Source organism: Diceros bicornis, chromosome X, assembly GCF_020826845.1.
Source record: "Diceros bicornis minor isolate mBicDic1 chromosome X, mDicBic1.mat.cur, whole genome shotgun sequence".
In the NCBI taxonomy this organism is placed as follows: Eukaryota; Metazoa; Chordata; class Mammalia; order Perissodactyla; family Rhinocerotidae; genus Diceros; species Diceros bicornis.
This window is the reverse complement of record NC_080781.1, coordinates 134,307,856-134,328,084: the sequence shown is the minus strand read 5'-3', so window position 1 is coordinate 134,328,084 and position 20,229 is coordinate 134,307,856. Positions and strand designations below refer to the sequence as shown.

At 44.1% G+C, this 20,229-nt stretch overlaps 1 protein-coding gene across 1 annotated transcript in view; it reads left to right on the top strand.

The window, feature by feature from the left end:
- LOC131400393 (circadian clock protein PASD1-like) overlaps positions 1 to 18,981 on the top strand; it is a 77,009-nt gene extending 58,028 nt beyond the window's left edge. Inside the window, exons 10-17 of the mRNA XM_058535130.1 lie at positions 1,286 to 1,341; positions 8,566 to 8,673; positions 10,802 to 11,028; positions 14,043 to 14,225; positions 14,565 to 14,762; positions 15,148 to 15,455; positions 16,740 to 16,998; positions 18,820 to 18,981. Coding sequence (XP_058391113.1) covers positions 1,286 to 1,341; positions 8,566 to 8,673; positions 10,802 to 11,028; positions 14,043 to 14,225; positions 14,565 to 14,762; positions 15,148 to 15,455; positions 16,740 to 16,998; positions 18,820 to 18,981 — 1,501 coding nt within the window. The remainder of the gene's footprint in view (positions 1 to 1,285; positions 1,342 to 8,565; positions 8,674 to 10,801; positions 11,029 to 14,042; positions 14,226 to 14,564; positions 14,763 to 15,147; positions 15,456 to 16,739; positions 16,999 to 18,819) is intronic.
- Positions 18,982 to 20,229: the final 1,248 nt, after the last annotated feature.

Genomic DNA, 20,229 nt, shown 5'->3' with positions numbered 1-20,229 from the left:
TAAGTAAGAAAACATTCTGTCAGACTAAACTGGGTTAGAAGTTTAGTCCAAGACTGGAAAAACTTAAAAATATAGATGATAATCTCTTAGGGACTCTATTTTTAAATGATATAGGGGCAAATTTATAAGTAACTGTTTATGTTACTTGATGCTGAAAGTCAAACCAGTAAGAAACACATATTAGATATTTTAGAGCCCCATCATACACACAAATGACTGAATTAATTCATTAAGTAGTTGTTTTATGCCATTTAAACCAATACTTCCTAAATATTATATATTTTGATATCCAAAATATGTTTTTTCAAACTCTTCTTAATTTTCTCCCATCATAAATAAATGATATAAGTAAAATGGATTTTGTGACTGGGTCTTGTGAAATATAGAATGGAAAATTTCTCTCCATTGGATCAGGATTGACTTTTTGAAACCATGCAGAATAATCCAGTTATTCTGTTAATTTTGTGTCTTCTGAATGAATTGGGAAGGTTCCACAGATATCATTTTTTCACCGTATTGCTGCTCTGAGGTCTTGCTTTTTATCATATCTGTTATCAGACTGCAGTTTCTTATTTTGTGGCATGACACAAGCTTTTCACTATTTGGCCTGCAATAGAAAAACCCTTGACAACAAAAAACACTTCCATAACAGATGCTCAGTTATGAAAATTTTAAGGCTTAAGAAGTAATTTCAAAATTAAAAACGATTCTCATTCATTCATATCCTCTCCTCTCTCTCTCCTTCTCTCATCTTCCACTGATTTGGTGAAAAGTAAGCTAGTATGCAGTATTTAGTTAGCTAGTATTTAGTGTGCCACGAAGCTGCATTCTCATCTTGGGCATCGAAATTCTGATTATGATAGAAATTAATTGTTAATGAACCAGAGAATGGAGAGCTTCTCTAATTACAGGAAGCACAATTAAATTTGGCCTGAGGCATTTTTTTGTAATTGCGGTTTGTTTAAAAATTAAGAACATTCACTCATACACCTTGGCTTTTTGTTTTTTAGCTTGCTTTGCGCACCATTATTAAAGCCTGCAGCAAACTTCATTCTAATGAGGGTCCAGATTATTTATTTTATAGATATGGCACGGAACAATTTTCTTTGTAGGACAAGCAACACCTCAAAGATTGACGATGTTACACGTTAAGAAAAATAAAACAAATATTTTTTCTTACTTGAACCTTAATTTTACTGTATTATGGAAAATTTAGATTTACATAGCAAATGAGATGTGCTTACCATCTCTTTTCACCTATTTATACAAGTGTTCAAGGCCGAAGAAGTTCTAGAAGGGATTCCCTGCGTGATGAACCTGCTGCCGCTGCCTCAGACGTATGTACATTGAAAGCCATCTACTAAAATCTTGGACCCTATCCCCGCGATGTTGATCCTTCAGTTAATGCGTGTTGCCAACATACAAAGGTTTTAATTTAAAGAAGTATCCCATGTGGGCATAGCATGTGAACGATGTTCCACAGTTGCCATTTTGTAGCCATTTCTTATTGGGAGCCAGTAACTACCATGCCTGGGATGGTCTCTGTAGTAGTTTTACAAGCATTAAGCTAAGCTCTGTGCCACTGTGCAAAGTCTTTTTGACTTGTGAGTGCATTTCAAAATGAAAGCTGACTTACCTGCCTACTGCAGGAGGCTGTGTGAGTAGACTCATGCGACTACATCATGCATCATCCCATCATGGGCAGAACCCAGTCCCTAATTAGCCTAGATTGTCCCCATCCTTTTCCTAAGCCATTGAATGTATCAGCCGTTTATCCATTCACCAGATGGTACTAGAGAGAATCTTATAGGGATACACAATAGGAATATGAAACCTGAGTCTGCCCTCAATGATCTGAAACTCTAGTCTGGGAGATAAGATCAAACTGCAAGAAAAAGGGTATAGAAGAACAGAAAAAGCATCCCAGAAAACCTTCCCAAGGATGCTCTTTCAACTTACCTGCCACTACATGGGTGCACGTAACAGAGCTACTAGGCTGGATCACTGCAATGGTGACAGTGCTACGGAGAGAAAAGATGGCCTAGACATCAGAAGATAAAGGTTTGATTCCTGATTCTGCCACTTAGCAATTATATGACGTGGGGAAAGTTATTTTACCATGGAGAACCTCAGTTTCCTCATCTGTAAAATGGGTGTGGTAATAATCTGCCAGGCTACCTCATATGGGTGTAGTAGAGCTCAAAGGAACCTCATTTATTAGTATACTGTCTGTATTCCTGCAATAGAGTGAAGCTTCTGTGAGAGCAGGAGCTGTCTTGTTCATCAGCATATCCCCAAACATGTTGAATAAGGCTTGCCACCCATAGAAGGAGCTCATACATATTAGATGCACAAAGGAATAGTGTATGTTACAGCACTCTGTTATTTTTGTAGCACTCTTCAAATATGTGGTAAAGGGATTTCAAGAGCAGTATAGACAGGCTTCCACATGATTTTGCCTGAAAGGATTTGCGTGTTCCCGGGACCGTGCAGACAGACAACAGGTGTTTTTTGTATTTAATTTCTTCTGTAATGTGGAGATGCTGTGAGCACATATTTTAAATATGAAGTGCTGATTTTGTATTGCATTTTCCAACTATTGCTCATTTAACAAGCTACTTCCATATAGATAAAAGTTTCCCCCTTCTGAAAACACAACTTCTGCTTAATCTAACATTCTGTTCCAGAAAGTATGAAACAGGGAGGAAATTAGGTAGAAGAAGGCTAATTTAAACAGAGCTAATCTAAATGTTTTATTTACACACAAATTAATTGCGGTTATGCTGGGAAAAGAGGCCAAGATGTCCATATAGCTCTGGGCATCAGACTAACATCTACACAGCTGACAACCTTACTTCATCAGTCAGTCAACAGATATTTACCCAGGATCTGTAGTGTGCTATGTGTGAAGAACCCAGAGTCCTTAGACATAGTGTGTTTTGAGGAAAACTGGATTAAAAAAATTCTCACTTTATAAAACTTATAAAAACTAAGTAATTATAACATTTAAAAGTAATTTTTTTAAGAAACCCATAATCCCGCCACTGTGGCACAATGCTATTTAATTTTGCTTATTCCCGTTGAGTCTTAGTCTACCATCATATATATTTTTTCACTCAGTTGTAATGATACCTTACATGCTACTCCGTAACCTTGGCTTTCACTTATCACTACGTTCCATTTTTCCACAGTCCCGATTTTAATCGTTTCAGTAACTATATAATATTGTTTGGAATTGCGGAACTTGTGCTTCCAATCAAGATGGAGTGACAGGGACCAGATTAACCTTCTTGCCCAAAACAGCCCAAAATAAAAGACAAAATAAGTGAAATAACAGTTTTCAAGATAATGGACATCAAGCAGTGAAGGACAGGGACTCTTAAGAGATGGGAAATGAATGAAATGAGCCCTACAGTTGCCACAGCTTACCACTTAGCGATTTTTCAGGCCATGTGTCTGAGAGGAAGAACACACAGGGATCCTAGTGGATTGCCTGAGTTGAAGAGATTGAGATGAGAGTATAGAGATTCTAAGGATGCTAGCAGAGTACCAGAGAGGAGAGGGCTGCGAGGAGAGACAATGTCAGGGATCTGGGAGGGGAAAGAAGCATCCAAGAGGATTAGATATTTGGCCAAGTGGCCAAATACAAGTGTCAATGGAGTGTCCATAGGGTACAGGGGTGTACAGAAAGATATATTTGAAGTAATAATGGTCGGAACTTTTCCACATTTGATAAACGCTATAACCCAAAGATCCAAGGATCTCAACTAAATCTAAGCAGAAGAAACGTGAAGAAAATCACACAAAGCACACACCACCCCCCTGCCAGGGATCATCTTATTTTGATCTGTCAGTTGTTGCTGTAGACAACTCTGTATTCAAAGAAGCATGTTCTATTGAAAACAGCTGTTAACTGGCAAGGACTTGAGAACAAGGTGATGTGTTGAATACAAAGTTCCTTCCACGAAAACCACCACCTCACCATTTGGACAGCAATGGCTAATGTAGCAGCATCAATGCCAATCCAAAGCAGTTTCTCCCTAATTGACTCTGTCCCAGATACTTTATTGTAATGATCAGTTTAGGTGACTCATCTTACCAGCTACTGACATTCTGCCATCCATCCCTAGAGATCTGTTGCTCCTGAACCGCGTTGCACTAAACAAGCAAGTTTGGCAGAATTGGAGCTTGTATATTATCAGGTTGCTTTTTTACCCAAATTCATTGTGCCCGGAGGTGGCAGGCAAATCTTCAGAAGCAGCTGGCTTTGAGCATGAACCCCAGGGCGTGGGTGGGGTGGGAGAGCCATAATCCACATCAGACTCAGAAGCACTCTTCCCAAGGTGATTATGTATTAATGGGGAGGACAGGGCAAACCTGGCTTAGGGAGTAATCGTGAAAGCATCTACCAGTGATTTTATCCCTACTATGAGGTAGGCACCTAATCATTTACTCATTCAGCAGATGCCTATTGGAACCTAAAAAGTGGTCTAAGAAGGCCAGCCCTAACTCCATCTAGGGGTAGGGGGGTGACATGGTACTTATGACAGAATAATAACAATACCAATAACTGAAGTGTATTGAGGACTTCTTATGCATCAAGCATTGGGCTGGGTGCTTAACTCCCATAGCAACCCTATGAGGCATTATCATTCCAGTTTTAAAGATGATGAATCTTGGATTCTTTCTATTGAATAACTTACCCAATGTTGCACAGTAAGTGGCAGAGCCAAGATTCAAACCCAGGCCTGTCTGATCCCAATATCTGTTTCTTACTGTATAATGAAGCATCTACTTTCAAAGCTCTCTGTTTTTTCACATTGTCCTATTCTTTGTTTTATGGTTTCCCTTTCTTTATATTTTTGAACATTTTAAGTGTGTTTATTTTAAAGGCCATTTCAGACTCATTCATTTATTGATTCATTGAACATATATTTACTCAACATCTACTACGTACTGCACACTGTTTTAGGTGAGGGGGGTGGATACATCAGTTAACAAAATTGAAAAATTCCTGCTCTAGAGGAGCTTAAATTTTAGCAGGAGGAGATAGATGATAAACTAGATAAGTATATTAAATAAATCATAGATAAGAAGGTGTTAAGAGCTATTGAAAAGAAGTAGAGCAGGATGAGAGGGATTAGGAATGCAACAGATGGGGGAGTGCAGTGTCAAATATGAGCAAAGATTGAAGGAGGTGAGAAAGCTAGCCATGAAGATATCTGGAGGAAAACTCAAGAAGAGGGAAAACCAAAGCAAGGCCTTGAGGTGGAAGCATGCCTGGTGTTTCTAGAGGAATAGCAGGGAGGCCAGAGGGGCCGGAGCAGAGTGAACAAAGGTGAGAGTAGGTATGGATGGAATCAGAGATGTAATGGGGGTCAGGTCAATTAGGGCCTTGGAAGCCATTGTACGGCTTTGGGGTTTACTCTGAATGAAATGGAGAACGATTGGAGAGTTGTGAGCAGAAGAGTGATGTAATCTGATTAGTTTATTAAAAGAGTCACTATGTTGAGAGCAGACTGTGGGGAGGAGGGGTAGGAGTGGAAGCTGAGAGTTGAGTTAGGAGGCTATCTCAGCAATCCAAGTGAGAGATGATGATGGCTTGGAGCAGGGTAGTAACAGTGGAAGTTTTGAGAAGTGGTCAGATTCTAGATCTATTTTGAAGGAAAAAAACTTGGATTTGCTGACACTGGATGAGATGTGTGAGAAAGAGAGAGGAGTTGGGGGTGACTTTAAGGTGCTTGACCTGGGCAACTGGAAAGATGGCGCTGCGTTAACTGAGATAGAGAAAACTGTGGGAAGAATTCACAAGCTTAGGGGTGTTTTCTGGGGAATGTAATAACGGGGTCTCAGTTTTGAAAATGTCGATGTTTGAGATGCATATTAGACAGTCAATTGGAAATATGGAGCTGGACTGGAGATAAGAATTTGGGAATCATCAACATGGATGGTCTTAAAGCTATAGACTTGGATGAGGTCATCAGGGGACTAAGTATAGATAGAGACGAGGACCAAGGACTAAGCCTGGAGCACCTCCAAAGTTGAGATTAGGGAAAAGAGCAGGAATCAGCAATGGAGACTAGAGGAAGTGACCAGTGAGGTAAGAGGTAAGTCAAGTGAAGAAAGTATTTCCAGGAGGGGGACTGATAAACAATGTCAAACACTGCTGATAGATTGGGTAGATTGACAACTCAGAAGTGACCATTAGATTTAGGTCCTGGAAGCCGTTGCTGAACTTGAGAAAATGTTGGTGGACTATAGATGGGGGCAGGGAGGTATGATCTGATTGAGTGGATTTAAGAGAGGATGGTGGAATTGGAGACATTGAGTACTTCCCTTTTGAGAAGTTTTGCTGTCAAGGAAATCACATAAACAGAGTGGTAGGTGAAGGAGAGGTGGGATCCAGAGAGGATTTTTTTCCTTCTTTTTTCTCCCCCAAAGCACCAGTACATAGTTGTGCATAGTTGTAAGTTCTTCTGGTTCTTCTATGTGAGCCGCTGCCACAACATGGCTACTGACAGAGGTGTGGTGTGGTTCTGCGCCTGGGGGAACTGGGCCCAGGCCGCCAAAGTGGAGGGCGCCCGACTTCAACTGTTAGGCCATCAGAGCTGGCTCCAGACAGGATTTTTAAATGGAGTGTATTTTTCCAGTTCTACTCTATTTTATCTAGCGTTTTTTCCATGTCTATTCAATCTGTTATCTTGACTGGATGCCCTAAAGCACTTTTTTTTCAAAAAGTAAAATGCAAGGATCTCTTAAAAGTCACTCAGAGCACTTCTGACATTAAGCTAATCATGGGGAAAATGTGAAGACTGGGGGATGTGCTTCTTGATTGCTGCCCCCACAATGTACACTCATTTCTAGTTCACATAGCTGTCAGGTATTGGAGCCTGCACTTGATGCCTACCCCATGCCCAGCCTTAAAGGCTGTGCTTCTCTTTTCAGATTCTTTAGCATACTGTTCACGGAGACAATTATGGAATAAAAGTGAATCCAAAACTCCTCTTATACTTGTAAAAGCACATTGATTGTCCTCCTATCCCCATGTATGCATTTTCATTTCATCTGTATTTTTAGCTTCTAGCTGCCTCTCTTGAAAGACTGTCTTCAGGTCTCAGTTCTGACTGCATTATAGACTGGTATTGTTTTGCTTCCAAAATAGTTGTTTTTCTTTGTTTTTTTCACAAGCCAGTTACCATTACTGCACATGATTCTGTCATTTAAGTTCATTTAAGCTCACTGCATTTATATTGATAGGCTAAAACATAGGAACACATAAAAATGGACATCTTAATGAACATCTGAGGATACCTGTTTCTACTGAAAATCATCCAAGAATCATTCAAGGAGCTAGTGATTAAATCGATACATGGCTATGATAAAGAACAGAAGGAAGAGGGTAGAGAAAGAGAGGTCATATCCCATCTCAACGAATACCACCCCACCAGAATATCTCCCTAAATAATGAAAGGATTGCCACATCGCCAGCACCATACTCCTTGTTTTAAGGGAGTACAAAACACAGTGCACTTGAGCAGTGAGATTGTGCAATTTCCTGAAGTTCAAATGCTGGGGTTTAATCTGGGGGAGTGTGCTCCAACAAACAGGTTCCTTGTAGAAAAGAAAGCATAAGTCAATGTCTTCAGCCAGTCCAAAAAAAAAAAAAGAACTAAATTTTTTGGCAGAGTTATAAAAGATTTCAGTGCTAAACCAGGTACTTAAATTTCATATGAGCAGTGAGCCCCAGACTATTCAAAAAGGATCCAGTTGTTAAGGAAATGGAAGTGGATCACTAAATAGGAATATAACTATATGATTTAAAGCAGCAAATGGCTTAAATTGAGGTAGCCAGGGTTAGGGAAAAGAGTGCTGCATTCGAAGTCACTGGATTCTCTCTCGCTCTGCTTCTAACTTGACACTATCTCTTCTTTGACACTATCAAATGGGGGGGGGTTGCACTAGAAGCTCTCCAGGGCCATTTCCATCTGTCTGCTGCTATAGTAAAGGTACTTTTGCTAATAATACTTTCAACTTTAATCATAGTTACAAACATGGAGTGGTCATTAAGCAGCCCCCAATTGGCCTCTCCTTGCTCTAAGCCAATGCTGCATGTGCAGGACCTCTGGAAAGATTGCCCCATCAGTGGTGGTGCCGTTCTCCTACAGCCTTCGCCACCTCTCTGAACTAACAGGTCTGCGTCCTCCCAACACCTCTGAAAGGCATTTTTTTTTTGCCTTAGCCTTTGATTGGTACACATTTTTCTTACACTTGTGCTTTTAGCATGTCTATACTCTGTTTCTCTTCTCAGTTTTGACAACGTGTAGTATGTGGTACCCATGGTCTCTGCTTGTTGTTATCTTCCAGCAGTAATTTTCAAAGACATGTTTCATGATGGTTTAGTGTTAGGTATTCAATTGATTGTAGCAATGCTAGAAATTGTGATGTGAAATGCATCAAAGTTGTGTTCTGCCTCTATTTCCTGTTGTTTATTTACTTCTTTGTCTCCAAATTGAAATGTCATCTCCTGCTCGTTTGGAAATTCCAAGGATCAAGTTAATATTGTAGCGGTCAAGCAGTATAGACCACAAGAATCTGTTCCCGTAATTCAGATAGAGTCTGATACATCTTTGGACTCCCACGTATCTTCCCTGGAAACCATGCCTGAATCTCCAGGTAGGTACATGTGGGCATTTCTACAGGGACTAGCAGAAGAAAAATAGTGGCCTTCAGGGTAGTTAGAATTTTTCAAATGAAGATAATGTTCTATTTATAATGGAGTGAAGTCACAAGAGTCAATTCTAACTTTCTTCATCTTCTATAAATTATTTGAGCTGATGATTTGAGAGCAATGAAAATGAATATCTCATCAATGGTTTGAGTGCTTGGGAGTATTATTCTCTCCCATTTAATTTTAATCGTCTAAAGATTGATGCTAGCTCTCAGGCCTTGGAGGAATAGCATCTTATCTTTCCATACTCATGCAGTCTTTCCTGCTATGGCATAGTAGTTGAATTCCAAAGAAACCTCTTGTTTTTAAAAACTGTACTGTAAGAAGAATTGTTAGTGAAGGGCAAAAGGGATAGTCTCTTATTACATAAATCTCAATATTAAAGACATTTCATAAATATAATTGTATAATAAATACAAAACTTGAAGCAGTGGTGGATGCATAATACAGATCATGTCCTCTAATTAGTGAATCTTATCATAGATAATTTGTATCGTGGAATCTCCGTATATTGAAGTAATACCTCTATTTTGTAAATACCCTAGTTAACACCCTTTCCAGTATTGCTGTCAATCTCAAAGCTTTGCTAAAAAAAATTCATTCAAAACAATTGATTTTGCATGGAGGGGCAAAGTCCATGAACCTGTGACTGTGATTTATAAAATGTAGAAGAGCAGTTTAGTTTTAAATTTGCACACAGAGTAAAATTCACTCTGGGGAGTCATATATCAGGACCACAAGACCTAACAGAACAGTTCTATCACCCCCAAAAGTCCTTCATGCTGCCTCTCTGAACTCAAATTCTCCATCATCCTCTGACAACCATTGATCTGTACTCCATCTCTGGTTTCCTTTTTTGAGAATGTCATGTAAATGGAATCATATAATATCTAGCCTTTTTGATCTGGCTTTGTTAACAAAATGCATTTAAGATTGATCCCTGTTGCATGAATCAGTGGTTCGTTCCTTTTTTCTTGCTGAGTCGTACTGCATCTTATGTACGTACCACAGTTGTTCTTTTTAAATTTATTTATTTATTTTGTGTGTGTGTGTGTGTGAGAGGAAAATCAGCCCTGAGCTAACATCCACGCTAATCCTCCTCTTTTTGCTGAGGAAGACCGGCTCTGAGCTAACATCTATTGCCAGTCCTCCTCCTTTTTTTCCCCAAAGCCCCAGTAGATAGTTGTATGTCATAGTTGTACATCATTCTAGTTGCTGTATGCGGGACGCGGCCTCAGCATGGCCAGAGAAGCGGTGTGTCGGTGCGCGCCCGGGATCCGAACCCTGGGCAGCCAGTAGCGGAGCACGCGCACTTAACTGCTAAGCCACAGGGCCGGCCCCACAGTTTATTTTTTTTAAATCCACTCATCTGTAGAGGGACATCTGGGTTGTTTCCAAGTTTTTGGTGATTATAAATAAAGCCCCTGTAAGCATTTGCATGGAGGCTTTTTCGTGTGAATATAAAATTCTAATTCACTTGGGTAAATTCCTGGGAGAGGGACTGCTGGGTCATACGGGAAGTGTGTGGGAAAGAAACTGCCAAATCATTTTCCAAAATGACTCCACCATTTTGCCTTATTCAAATAATGTTCTCCACTTTGCTTTGGGGGCTGTGGAAGGAGAGTCATGTCGCGACACTGCCAAGAGCACTTCAAGCACCCCTGAGATCTCGCATTCTGGGGAACCTAGTTTTTCAGACGTGATTTATGTCTAGGTTTAATTTGGTTTTGTTGATTTGAAAGTACCAAATTTCCAGAAGTAGAGCCAAAATAATTTTATAATGAAGACATACTTAACATGAATGGGTTTGGACTCCCGCTTATGCTTGGGTGGGTGGAGGTAAAGTCAAACACTCCCTCCTTTTTCTTCATTTTCAAATATGAACAGATTTTTAAGTAGTGTTCTGAATTAATCCTGGTACCTGGCACATCTAATTCTTAAAATGGAATAAAACTGGACTCTCCTATTTTTATGACTTATAAAAGAAAATAAGGAGAAATCTGTATAATCTCTTTCATAATGTTGGTACTTTTGCTTTTTTGGTCATAAATTCCACTGTGCTCTCCTCCTCAGCTACATCATCTTTGCAAAGCTTTGAATTCGACCATGAAGTGGAAGACGTGGATGAGGTGGGAGAGGTGGAGCAGGTGGACCAGATGGATGAGATGGAAGAGCTGGAGCAGGTGGATGAGGTGGAGCAAATAGAGCAGGTGGAGCGGGTGGAGCAGGAGGCCCAGGTGGAGCAGGTGGACCAGGAGACTGTCTCATCATCCAGCGTGGCTGCTGGCATCAGTGATCAGGTGCCCCTGGAGGTCTTGCCCCACGTATTTATGTGGACCACTGTGCCTGCAAAGCTCTGAATTTCCTCTCTTGTGCCCAGTTTCACTTTGCAGAAAGCATGCTCTTTGTTTTTTTTAACTGTTATCACCATTTCTGTCGTACTGGATTTTCAGATGCAGCTGAGAATCCAGTGGGTCCTAGCAAACAGGGAGGTTGGAGGTTCTCCAAGTAAGACCAATCCCTGTTCTTCTCTTAATGTGAAATATGCAAATAGTCTTTGTGCTTGAGAGAACGTTTGAGCCAAATAGGAAGCTTAACTACTAAGAAAAAGCAGTATTTTTATGAGCCGTGCTCCTCCTCACCTGCGAGGGGATGCTAACCATCTCAAGGGAAGACGACTTTCCTGCCTACCCATACCAACACCTCCCCACCAGCAGCTAAGTTTCCCCAATGGAATTTTTATTAGGTTACAAGCATGCCTTTCAGAATGTTAGATATGTCCAACCGTCAAATGTCAGCACCAATATATGGTCCGAAGCCAAATCAAAACAGTTGGATTAACTGCTCGGTTGCTCTTCTATCCCCAAATTTGTGTACATTATCACAGCTTGGGACGATCATCTTTTATATTAGACAGGATTATTAAAATCAGGATTGGCAGCCAAGATAATGAGTTTATGGTCTGTTATGTGGAATTGTGTGCATTAATTACCAAGCCTAAGATGAGTCACTCCATTCCTAATGCCAAAGGCATCCTCTTCTAATGAGAAGAACTGACGGCCAGAAGACAATTGTTTGAGTTTGGCCCCAGCAGTGTGACCTTGGCACATACCTGAGTCTCAGTTTCTCCATCTTGAAATGGTCTGCTTGCCTTGTCATAATTTTTGGACTTGTATGAAAATTCTTTCAACTATTTAAAAGAAAATTTCTGTAGAAATCCATTTTGTCCTTGTGTCCATATTATGCTAAAAAGTTGTTGTTCCCCTTTCACCTTGACAGGTTTCTCTTCTCCTTTGAATTAATTTATAATTAAACTTTAAATATAACTTTTGTTTAAAATAGTCAAAATAACCAGCAATGAGCACGTGTAGTCTGGCTCTGCTCGTGATAGCGCGTGCTTTAGGCTTATTTCTGGGTGCCGAGGATTGGCAAACTGGAATGTACCCAGAAGGTGGAGACCAGGATGGAGGGGGTGGGAAATGTCATATGGTCAGTAGTGGAAGGCACTGGAGAAGGGAGACTGGGAAGGGACAGGGCAGCTTGATCTGAATAGGTGCAGGGCCATCATGCTCCTGAAGTGTAAGATGTCTCCAGTGGATCAAACTAGGGCAGAGAGCTAGCGGCTCAGGGAAGGCAGCTTTCCGTTCCCTTCAAGGAAGCCCTTCTCAGCTAGGTTAGGTTACCCCCCCAGGTGGTGAGCCCCCTCCCCTTCAGTGGAAGGGTTTGAGTCAAGGCTTGGTAGCTCATTTGCCAGGGACAGCAGAGAAAAGATTCCTGCCTGGAGAAGAGAGGATGGATGTGATAACCTGTAAGGTTTGTCTCCTCCAGTCCTGAGTTTAGAGATTTGTTTTTGTCTAATGAATGCCTGCTTTCTTATATGAAGATATATATACTGTATAGCGAAAGAAGGACAATTAGACCATTCCCAATGGATTAAAAGTACATATATACTTTTTTATTCCAAGTGTATTCCATACAAGTTGATTCTCTCTCTCTCTCTCTCTCTCTAAGAACTCAACTGTGTGGTTCCATTAACCATAAAGGAGTTGAAGGCCCCCAGTGTGATCTCATAGACTGTCTGATTTTTGCTCTCTAGCAGTTGCATGTGTGTGTACCTTTTTCTCATCATTGGTACTGGGATTGTGGATTGGGACGGAGGCTCTCTTATCTTGTTTATACACGCAGTGTCTAGCACAGATCAAGGCAAACAACAGTTGTTTCCAGGTCCTACTTACAGCTTTGACAGATAGTTCTTTTCCAAGAATCCCACCTCTTTTCTGTCCCCTTCAGCCAATCAGTTGAGAAGTCCTATTCTCTTTCTTAATTTCTCACAGATGTGTCCCTTCTTGTCTATGTCTCCTGCCTCTGGTCTGTTTCAAGCCCGTTATCTCTACCTCAAGTTAACCTCCACAGCCTTCTAACTGGCTTCTCTCCGACTCCAAGCTTACACTCTCCCGTCAGTTCATCTTCCGCACTGTTGCCAGAAGGCATGTTTTACAACATAGATCTGAGCGTGTCACTTCCCCAATCAGATCAGTGTTTTAGAACGCTCCTTCTGGCAGCAGCACAAGATGTCTGATGAATAAAATCCAAGTCCCTCGGCCGCCTAAACTTGTATGGTCTTCACAAGGCTCTTCTGGCTTCCCTTTCACATGTGATTTGCCTCATCCCCTCTATTCCACCCAACCTGAAGCATTGCTTTGTCCTCCAACACAGTCTGTACTTTTATAAACCTGTAAATTTGTGTATTTCCAGATCTGAGGCTGTTACTCAAGATAAAATTAGATTTCTAGGGCCAAAAGGAGGATATTCCTTCAAGTACTATAACTGTGTTTGGGCAGTAGCTACTTTATAGGGCACTGTGAAGGTCAGATCTATGAATTTCTGTACAGTGCTTAGAAAAGTGCCTGGAACAAAGGAAGCGCCAGTTGAGCATTCTTCTTCTTCTCACTGCAGTGCTAACAGGGGCATCCGATGGGTGTTTCCCATGTGCCTCATTTGTGATCTGACCTGCTGTACTCTGACTCCTCCACCAAGGCCTTTGGGCAGGCTGCTCCACGTCTCTGGGCCAATGCCACAGCTTTATGTTTAGGGGAAAAATCAGACTAAATGATCCCCGTGATCCATTTCCGATCTAGAATTCCTGGATTCTCTAACCGTTTCTTCAAACTTTCTAGTGGTGAATGAAATCAGGATTGGAGTGCCATGGTTCACATTCTTCGTCTTTCAAAACGTGGAAAGAAAACAATATGGTATGATTTGGAGAACCCGGGGTCCCTGTAGCATATGAAACATAAGTGATTCCTCCCCACAGCCATTACAACCACCGTCATCAATTGCATCATACATCAATAGACGTGAGCTGGAACTGATGAAGAAATTCAAGGAGCAGCTGGAAGAGAAGACTCAGATGCTGCAGGCTGACATCAGAAGACTGCAGAATGCACTGGAAATGATGAGGGAGCAGCTTCAGACAATGCAGGATTCTAAGTTTCAGGTCAGAGACCAGTTCCATGTAAGTGGCAGAGGGGGGAGGGGAAAGGGACCTCGACGGTCTTCAACGAGTTAGTCAATAGGGCCAGCTAGTAGTGACAGCTGCTGCCCCACGGCATCATGGGACATCTGGAGCAATCTTCAGCAGGGAATTATGGCTTTGCCCTTTTTCTCTTGGCTGCAGAAGCTGAGATGGACCCAGCCAGGCTCTTGCAGTGGCAGATGTGGCTCATATATAGCCAAAGCTTCCTATGGGCAATCTCATTTCATGCCCAGCATGTCTTGTGCCCTGAGGAACGGTGTGGCCCCTGAACAAGACCTTTCTAATACTGTGTCCTTACAGATGCAGCCAAACACCTCACTCCACATTGAAAGTCCTCAGTCCCCGTCTTCGGAGCCAGTGCCCAAGAAACAATGCACTGAGCAAATGAAGAGGTCCCTCCCAGATCTCAAGGAGGCCAAACAGTTCTGTGGTTCATATTCATCTCACTCTTTCAAATTCTCTGAAGAGTGTGGGGAGCCTTACAATGCCTCGACACAGGTATGGAAAGCCTGTTTTAACTGTGTAGCTGAAAGAGGATTTCATTTTCATGAAAACTGGGGCTCACCTGGTTCTCCTGAGGGGTTAGTGGCTACTCAGTTGGCTGCAGTTCATTTGCCTGAGGTTAGAAATCATGGTTAACTAGACCTGGACACACACGCACACGTCCATGTACGTATGTGCTGGATTGCAGCTTCTCACAGCCAGGAGCGTGACTGCAACTAGTGCCCAGCCAAACAAGTAGACAGTCACCAGTGCGCTGTGCCCAGAGAGGCAAGACTACCGTTGTCTTCTGCTTTGGGAAAATAGAGTGGGAGTGTCCAATCAATTTCTGGGAGGCTCCTGCAGACACTAAGGTACTTTTGTCTCTTTCCTTTTGATGCAGCAGCACCTGCAGGAGCAGGAACAACACCTGCGGCAGCAGCTGCAACAGATGCAGGAGCAACAGATGCAGCAGCAGATGCAGGAGGAGCAGCTGCAGGAACAGCCACCGCAGCATAATGTCATTGTGGAAAATCAGACACTGCAAATAGGCCTGCCAAACCAAACTGGCCTCTCTGTGCCCCTCTATGATGATCCTGTGACGTTCATGCAGACCCAGCCCGTCGTTCCTGTCCAATTAGGAGCTGAGCAACAGCCCTCTGCGTACTATCAGGATGAAAACCTTGGGGGCCCAAAAGATGAGAGTCATAGGTACGAAGTGCATGGAATGATGATAAGGGATAATGTCACTGCTTTCCCCTTGTGGCTGGACACCATGCCTGAGACCATTGGTGACTTGCCCACGGGACACCAAAAGCCCCCTCATCAAAAGCAATGTGTTCCCACTCATCTTGCTCTGTGGCCACTGGGCCCCCTGCCTCTGCCTGCACGGTGCATGGCCAAGCATGCACCGAGGGAGCAGAGGAGTCTCTATGAAAATAGGGGGACTAGATAAGGAAGCCTCCAAGCTAGGGATTTGGCATGCAAATCTTGAAATCACTTGGCTTCATCCACCCAAGCACAATCTCACGGGCACAGGGTGTTTTCAGGGAAGTCTTGAGTGCCCACAGCTGAATACCTCCTGGGTTCCCAGCTTCCATCTCCCACTTCAGTGGGATCACAGTAGACCAGGTGAGGGGGTCTGCATGGCATTGATTATCTTTATGAGGGAAGTGGCTGTGAAACGGTTGCTAGATTGCCATTGCATACCTAAAGAGCCAAGAACACAGGATTCAGTCCTGGGAGGCAGGATGAAGACACGAACACATTTTCTGCTCAGTCATAAAGTCTTTGGTCCCAAATGCCAGAAAGAGAAGGTTCTGTTCAACAACGAAGGGATTGCATAGCACGTACTTGGTGCCCGATAAATATTTTTGAATGAATGCCAGCTCTCTGAGCTGGCCTCCCAGAGCTCTCTGGATTTCCTTCTGGGCTTTCCTTTAGGATCAGTGACCCTGACATGTGAGGTGGGTTAATGCCATGTTTCCCACTGGCCTGATCATGAAAATCAGCCTGAGGAGGTTGTTGAAAGTGCGGATTCGGAGTCGGGGATGGGGCTCAGAAATCTCTATTTATCTCACGACCCCCAGGCTTAGGGTTGTAGAGAGAGCACTGGACTTGGAGTGAGGAAATCGGCCTGGCAGCCCCTCTCAGCCGCTAGCTCCATTAGTGAGGAAGAGCAAGTCTCTGGCTTTGGGGTAGGTGAAGTGACTTGCACAAGACGGCAGAGATCACCATTGTGGCAGAACCAGGACTGTCCAAGTAATATAAATAAAACCACTTGAGACAAATAACTGTAATTTATCTCAATGTTTACATTTGCTTTACTTTGGAAAATTGAGTCTTACTCACACCAAAGTGAGAGTATATAGAAGTGAAGCCTGATTTAGCCACCAAGACCATATGTGCCTTAAGCACCTACTTATGAGCCAGACAATGTCTTCTGGGTCATTGTTTCTAGATCCATGTCACTGTAACATGTTTCTTCTCTCACAGTTTTCTTCCTGAGGACCAGCAGGGGTCCTCCATGAATCTGCTGCCCATGGCACATAGCCCAAGCTCGGAGATTGCCTCTATCTGTTTTGCTCAATGTCTCATTGGTTCTGACCCAAACTTAGCCTCCCTGGAGACCCCACAGGAGTATATCCATCTTTGGCAACAGCCACCAGATCCACAGCATCACCTTTACCTCCCAGAGAATATTTTGTCTTCCAGTGAGCAGGCCGCTCTGCAAGACCAAGCCGCCTGGCCCCAGGTATACCACCCTCTCCTCCTCTGCCCCCCAGCCCAGGTCAGGAGGTTGTGCACAGAGGCGGGCCCCTTCCCCGTAGGGCGCACATGACAGGAGTACACTCCATGTGTGAAATCCAGACTTCAAAGCTCAATAAATTTGAGGGTGGTTACTCACATGGTGGTAGCACTCACTGCTGAGTACAAAGATTCTCTTCAGGCTTCCATGAAAAAGTGAGCTATCCTCATGGATATTAAATGCAATCTGACTTGGAAACCTCTCAAAAATGTTACCTGCGCAAAGTGACTCATGCTATATGCTGAGCCCGTTGCCCCAGCCCAGACCCCTTTCTGAGCTCATGGATCTTTAGTTCTGCTACAAAATCCAGGCCGAGTGTGAGTGTGTTTCCTCATACCAAAAATGAACCAAAGGTCCTACTGTTGGATGTACTTGGTATCTATCCATGGGGTGTCCCGTATTTGTCAGGGCAGACTAAACCTTGGGGACCATCTACAATGGCCATGTTTCCAGGGCCGTGGTGGGAGCTGGTCCAGATGGCAGTCACATAGCAGGTTTTGCTCCCTGGTACACTCCCAGCAGACCCTTTGGGGACCACAAACTCCCGATCTGACTAACAGCACTTATAAAGGGTATTTTGATTCTGGCTTTAGAAATCTTAATAGAGCCTAACCTCTTTTTTAAAAAACAAAAAACAAGAAAAATCAGTAAGCTAAGGCAGAATGAAAGAGTTTGGATATTTTAAATGGCTAAAGGTGCGATTAATTTCACATACACACCTTAACCCACTGGGCTGCCAGCCCTCCAGGGAGTTGATCTGTTAGAGGGACTGCCCACACGAAGAGATCAGATGATCAGTGGACCCTGTGGTTCAGTTACCAAGCCAGCCTCTGGTGAGACCCTTCCTCATGCCAGCTCTCAAGGTGCTTCCCCTCTGGATGGGCCCTGAGAGGCAGAGCTGAGACAAAGCTGAGCAGATATCCCGGGGAAGTGGAGAAGGGTGGACCCTGGAAGGCTGTGCAGATAGGAGATCGCAGCAGAACAGCCAAGGGCAGGACCATGTGGGAACTTGCCTGTCCATAAGACTTCAGGGGCTCCCCACACCCTGCCCTGGCTCATCTGCACCACCTTCTGGGCCCTCCCTCACTCTGGGTCCCCAGACACCTCCAGCGTTCTGCCCATAGCCCAGCCCCGCTCCTTCTGCTGCTTCTGTTTTCTCCTCCACCCTCTTGAGTTCCACTTGTTGAAATCTTGCATCACCTTCAAAACCCAGCCCAAGGGGTCCCTCCTTCTCCAACAGAAAAGATTCCCTTAGCCCACTCTTTATAACACCATTTTTGTGTCTGTCCCTCCTCCCACCTCCACAGCCCAGAGTGGATTGTTACCTTTCCCATCACGTTGTTCAAGTGGGCCAGGTAGCTGCCAATCAGGCTCAGCATGGAAGTCACTTAGTCTGAGTAGAATAATGGCAAGGTCCCAGGGTAGGGGCAGGGAGAGCCCTTCCAAGGCCTTGGCTAGCCAGGGCTGCCAGAGAAGTTGGGCCGGGCAGGGCCAGCCAGGGGACCCAGTAGCCTTAGACATCAAGACAAGTTTGGGAGAGCCCAGGTGTGCGTCTGCTGGTCTTCGAGCTAAGATGCCGTTGGGAGAGAGAAGCGGGGAGGAACCCCATTTCCCCAGCTCTACCTTCTACCAGCACCTTGCAGGCTTGTGTTCCCAAGAGGTGCTTCTCAGCAGCTTGCTGCCTTGAACTAAAGGGATCCTCCCTCCACCACAAAATGGGCCCAGGAACTCTAGAAGAAGACTCCAGCTTGTCTCCCTTTTTCTCAGCAGGCACCAGTTCCTGAAGCAGGAGCCCGAGGACCTCCAGGTCCAGAGGCTTTCCAGGCCCCTGCTGAATATCCGCCAGGCAAAATTGGCTATTTCGTGCCTGCAGAGCAGTCTGACTTGGAGCAGAAGCAGCAGCAGCAGTACTTTCAGACCAAGCCTTGAGAGAAGAGGGGGAGACAGGCCGATGAGGCCTGCATGGCCAGGGGACCTCCAAGGCTCACAGAGTCCCCGGGAGTAGGGGTTGGGGAATGGGTGGGGATACTTCTCTTTCCTGCTAAGTTCTTTTTGTAGTTGTTAGAGGAGCACAACCTGTTTCTTGGAAGGCATGCTGCAGAGGCAGCCTATGATCCCTAGTGTGCTAGAGGGTGACAGCAGCCAGGCCACAGCAGGACACCACTGGACCCACCTGCCCTGCCCAGTCTCGCACACATCTGTGCTTCCATGGGGCGGCAGGCTACAGAGTCTGCTCAACTTAGAATACCCTTTTTCTGCCAAGCAATACTTTCCAGCGTGTTTTGCTATCTGCTAAGAAGCTGTGCTGCCCTAAGCTGCAAGAATTCTGAGGCCTTGGCCTTGATCAAGTCTTGCATCTCTTCCACAGTCTTTTTGGGGAAACCCACAGGGAACGGCATTCCAACCGTGGGAAGCTGAAATCAGGTCAATAGAGGCACTTCATGCTGAAATAGTCACAGCTTACCTGCTTAATAAAAATTGTCTTTCACTGCAACTCTCTGTGAACTTATGACTGCCTTTTGAACCTAGAAATGGTACTGACTCAGCCAACTGGTGCCAAGGTTCTGCGTGAAGGGCTCATTTCCTGGACTTGTGCCTCTTTTGTGTGGCCTGCTCTCCTCAGCCTCTCGTTCACACCTCAGCTCCCTGTCACATGTGCAGAGGCCAGTGGCTCCTGCCTTCCCAAGTGGCCATGTGCCCAGGCCCTCTGTGCAGCTGAGGCCTGCTGGCTCCTTCGTTGACACCGAGCGCAGCCACAGGCCCACTAGGCCTGAAACAGTTAGCCTAGGGGTTACCTACTCTGTGTAGACTGTGCTCGTTCTTCATACATCACCTCAGAGGTGAGCCTGGGTGCTAAAGGGCAAAGTGGCCATTTGCATTGCGTGCAGGTTTCTTCTCTCCTGCCCATAGCCCTTTTTTGGGCAGGCGCACTCCCTGGAGGAAAACTGATTTGCTCTCTAGTCAGGCACCAAGGAGAACATCTTTCCAGCTGTCCACAAGGGGTGGGAAAGAGGGGAGGAAGGGAGGGACGCTTCAATAACCTTATGAGAAGTCATCATTTGCTTTTAATGTCAGTCTTAAGGTAGTGAACCATTGCTGGAAGAAAGAAAAAGAAGCCTCCAGTCTCTAGTGGCAAGTTAAAATAAAGGGGGCACATGAGGCCTCACACCCACAGGA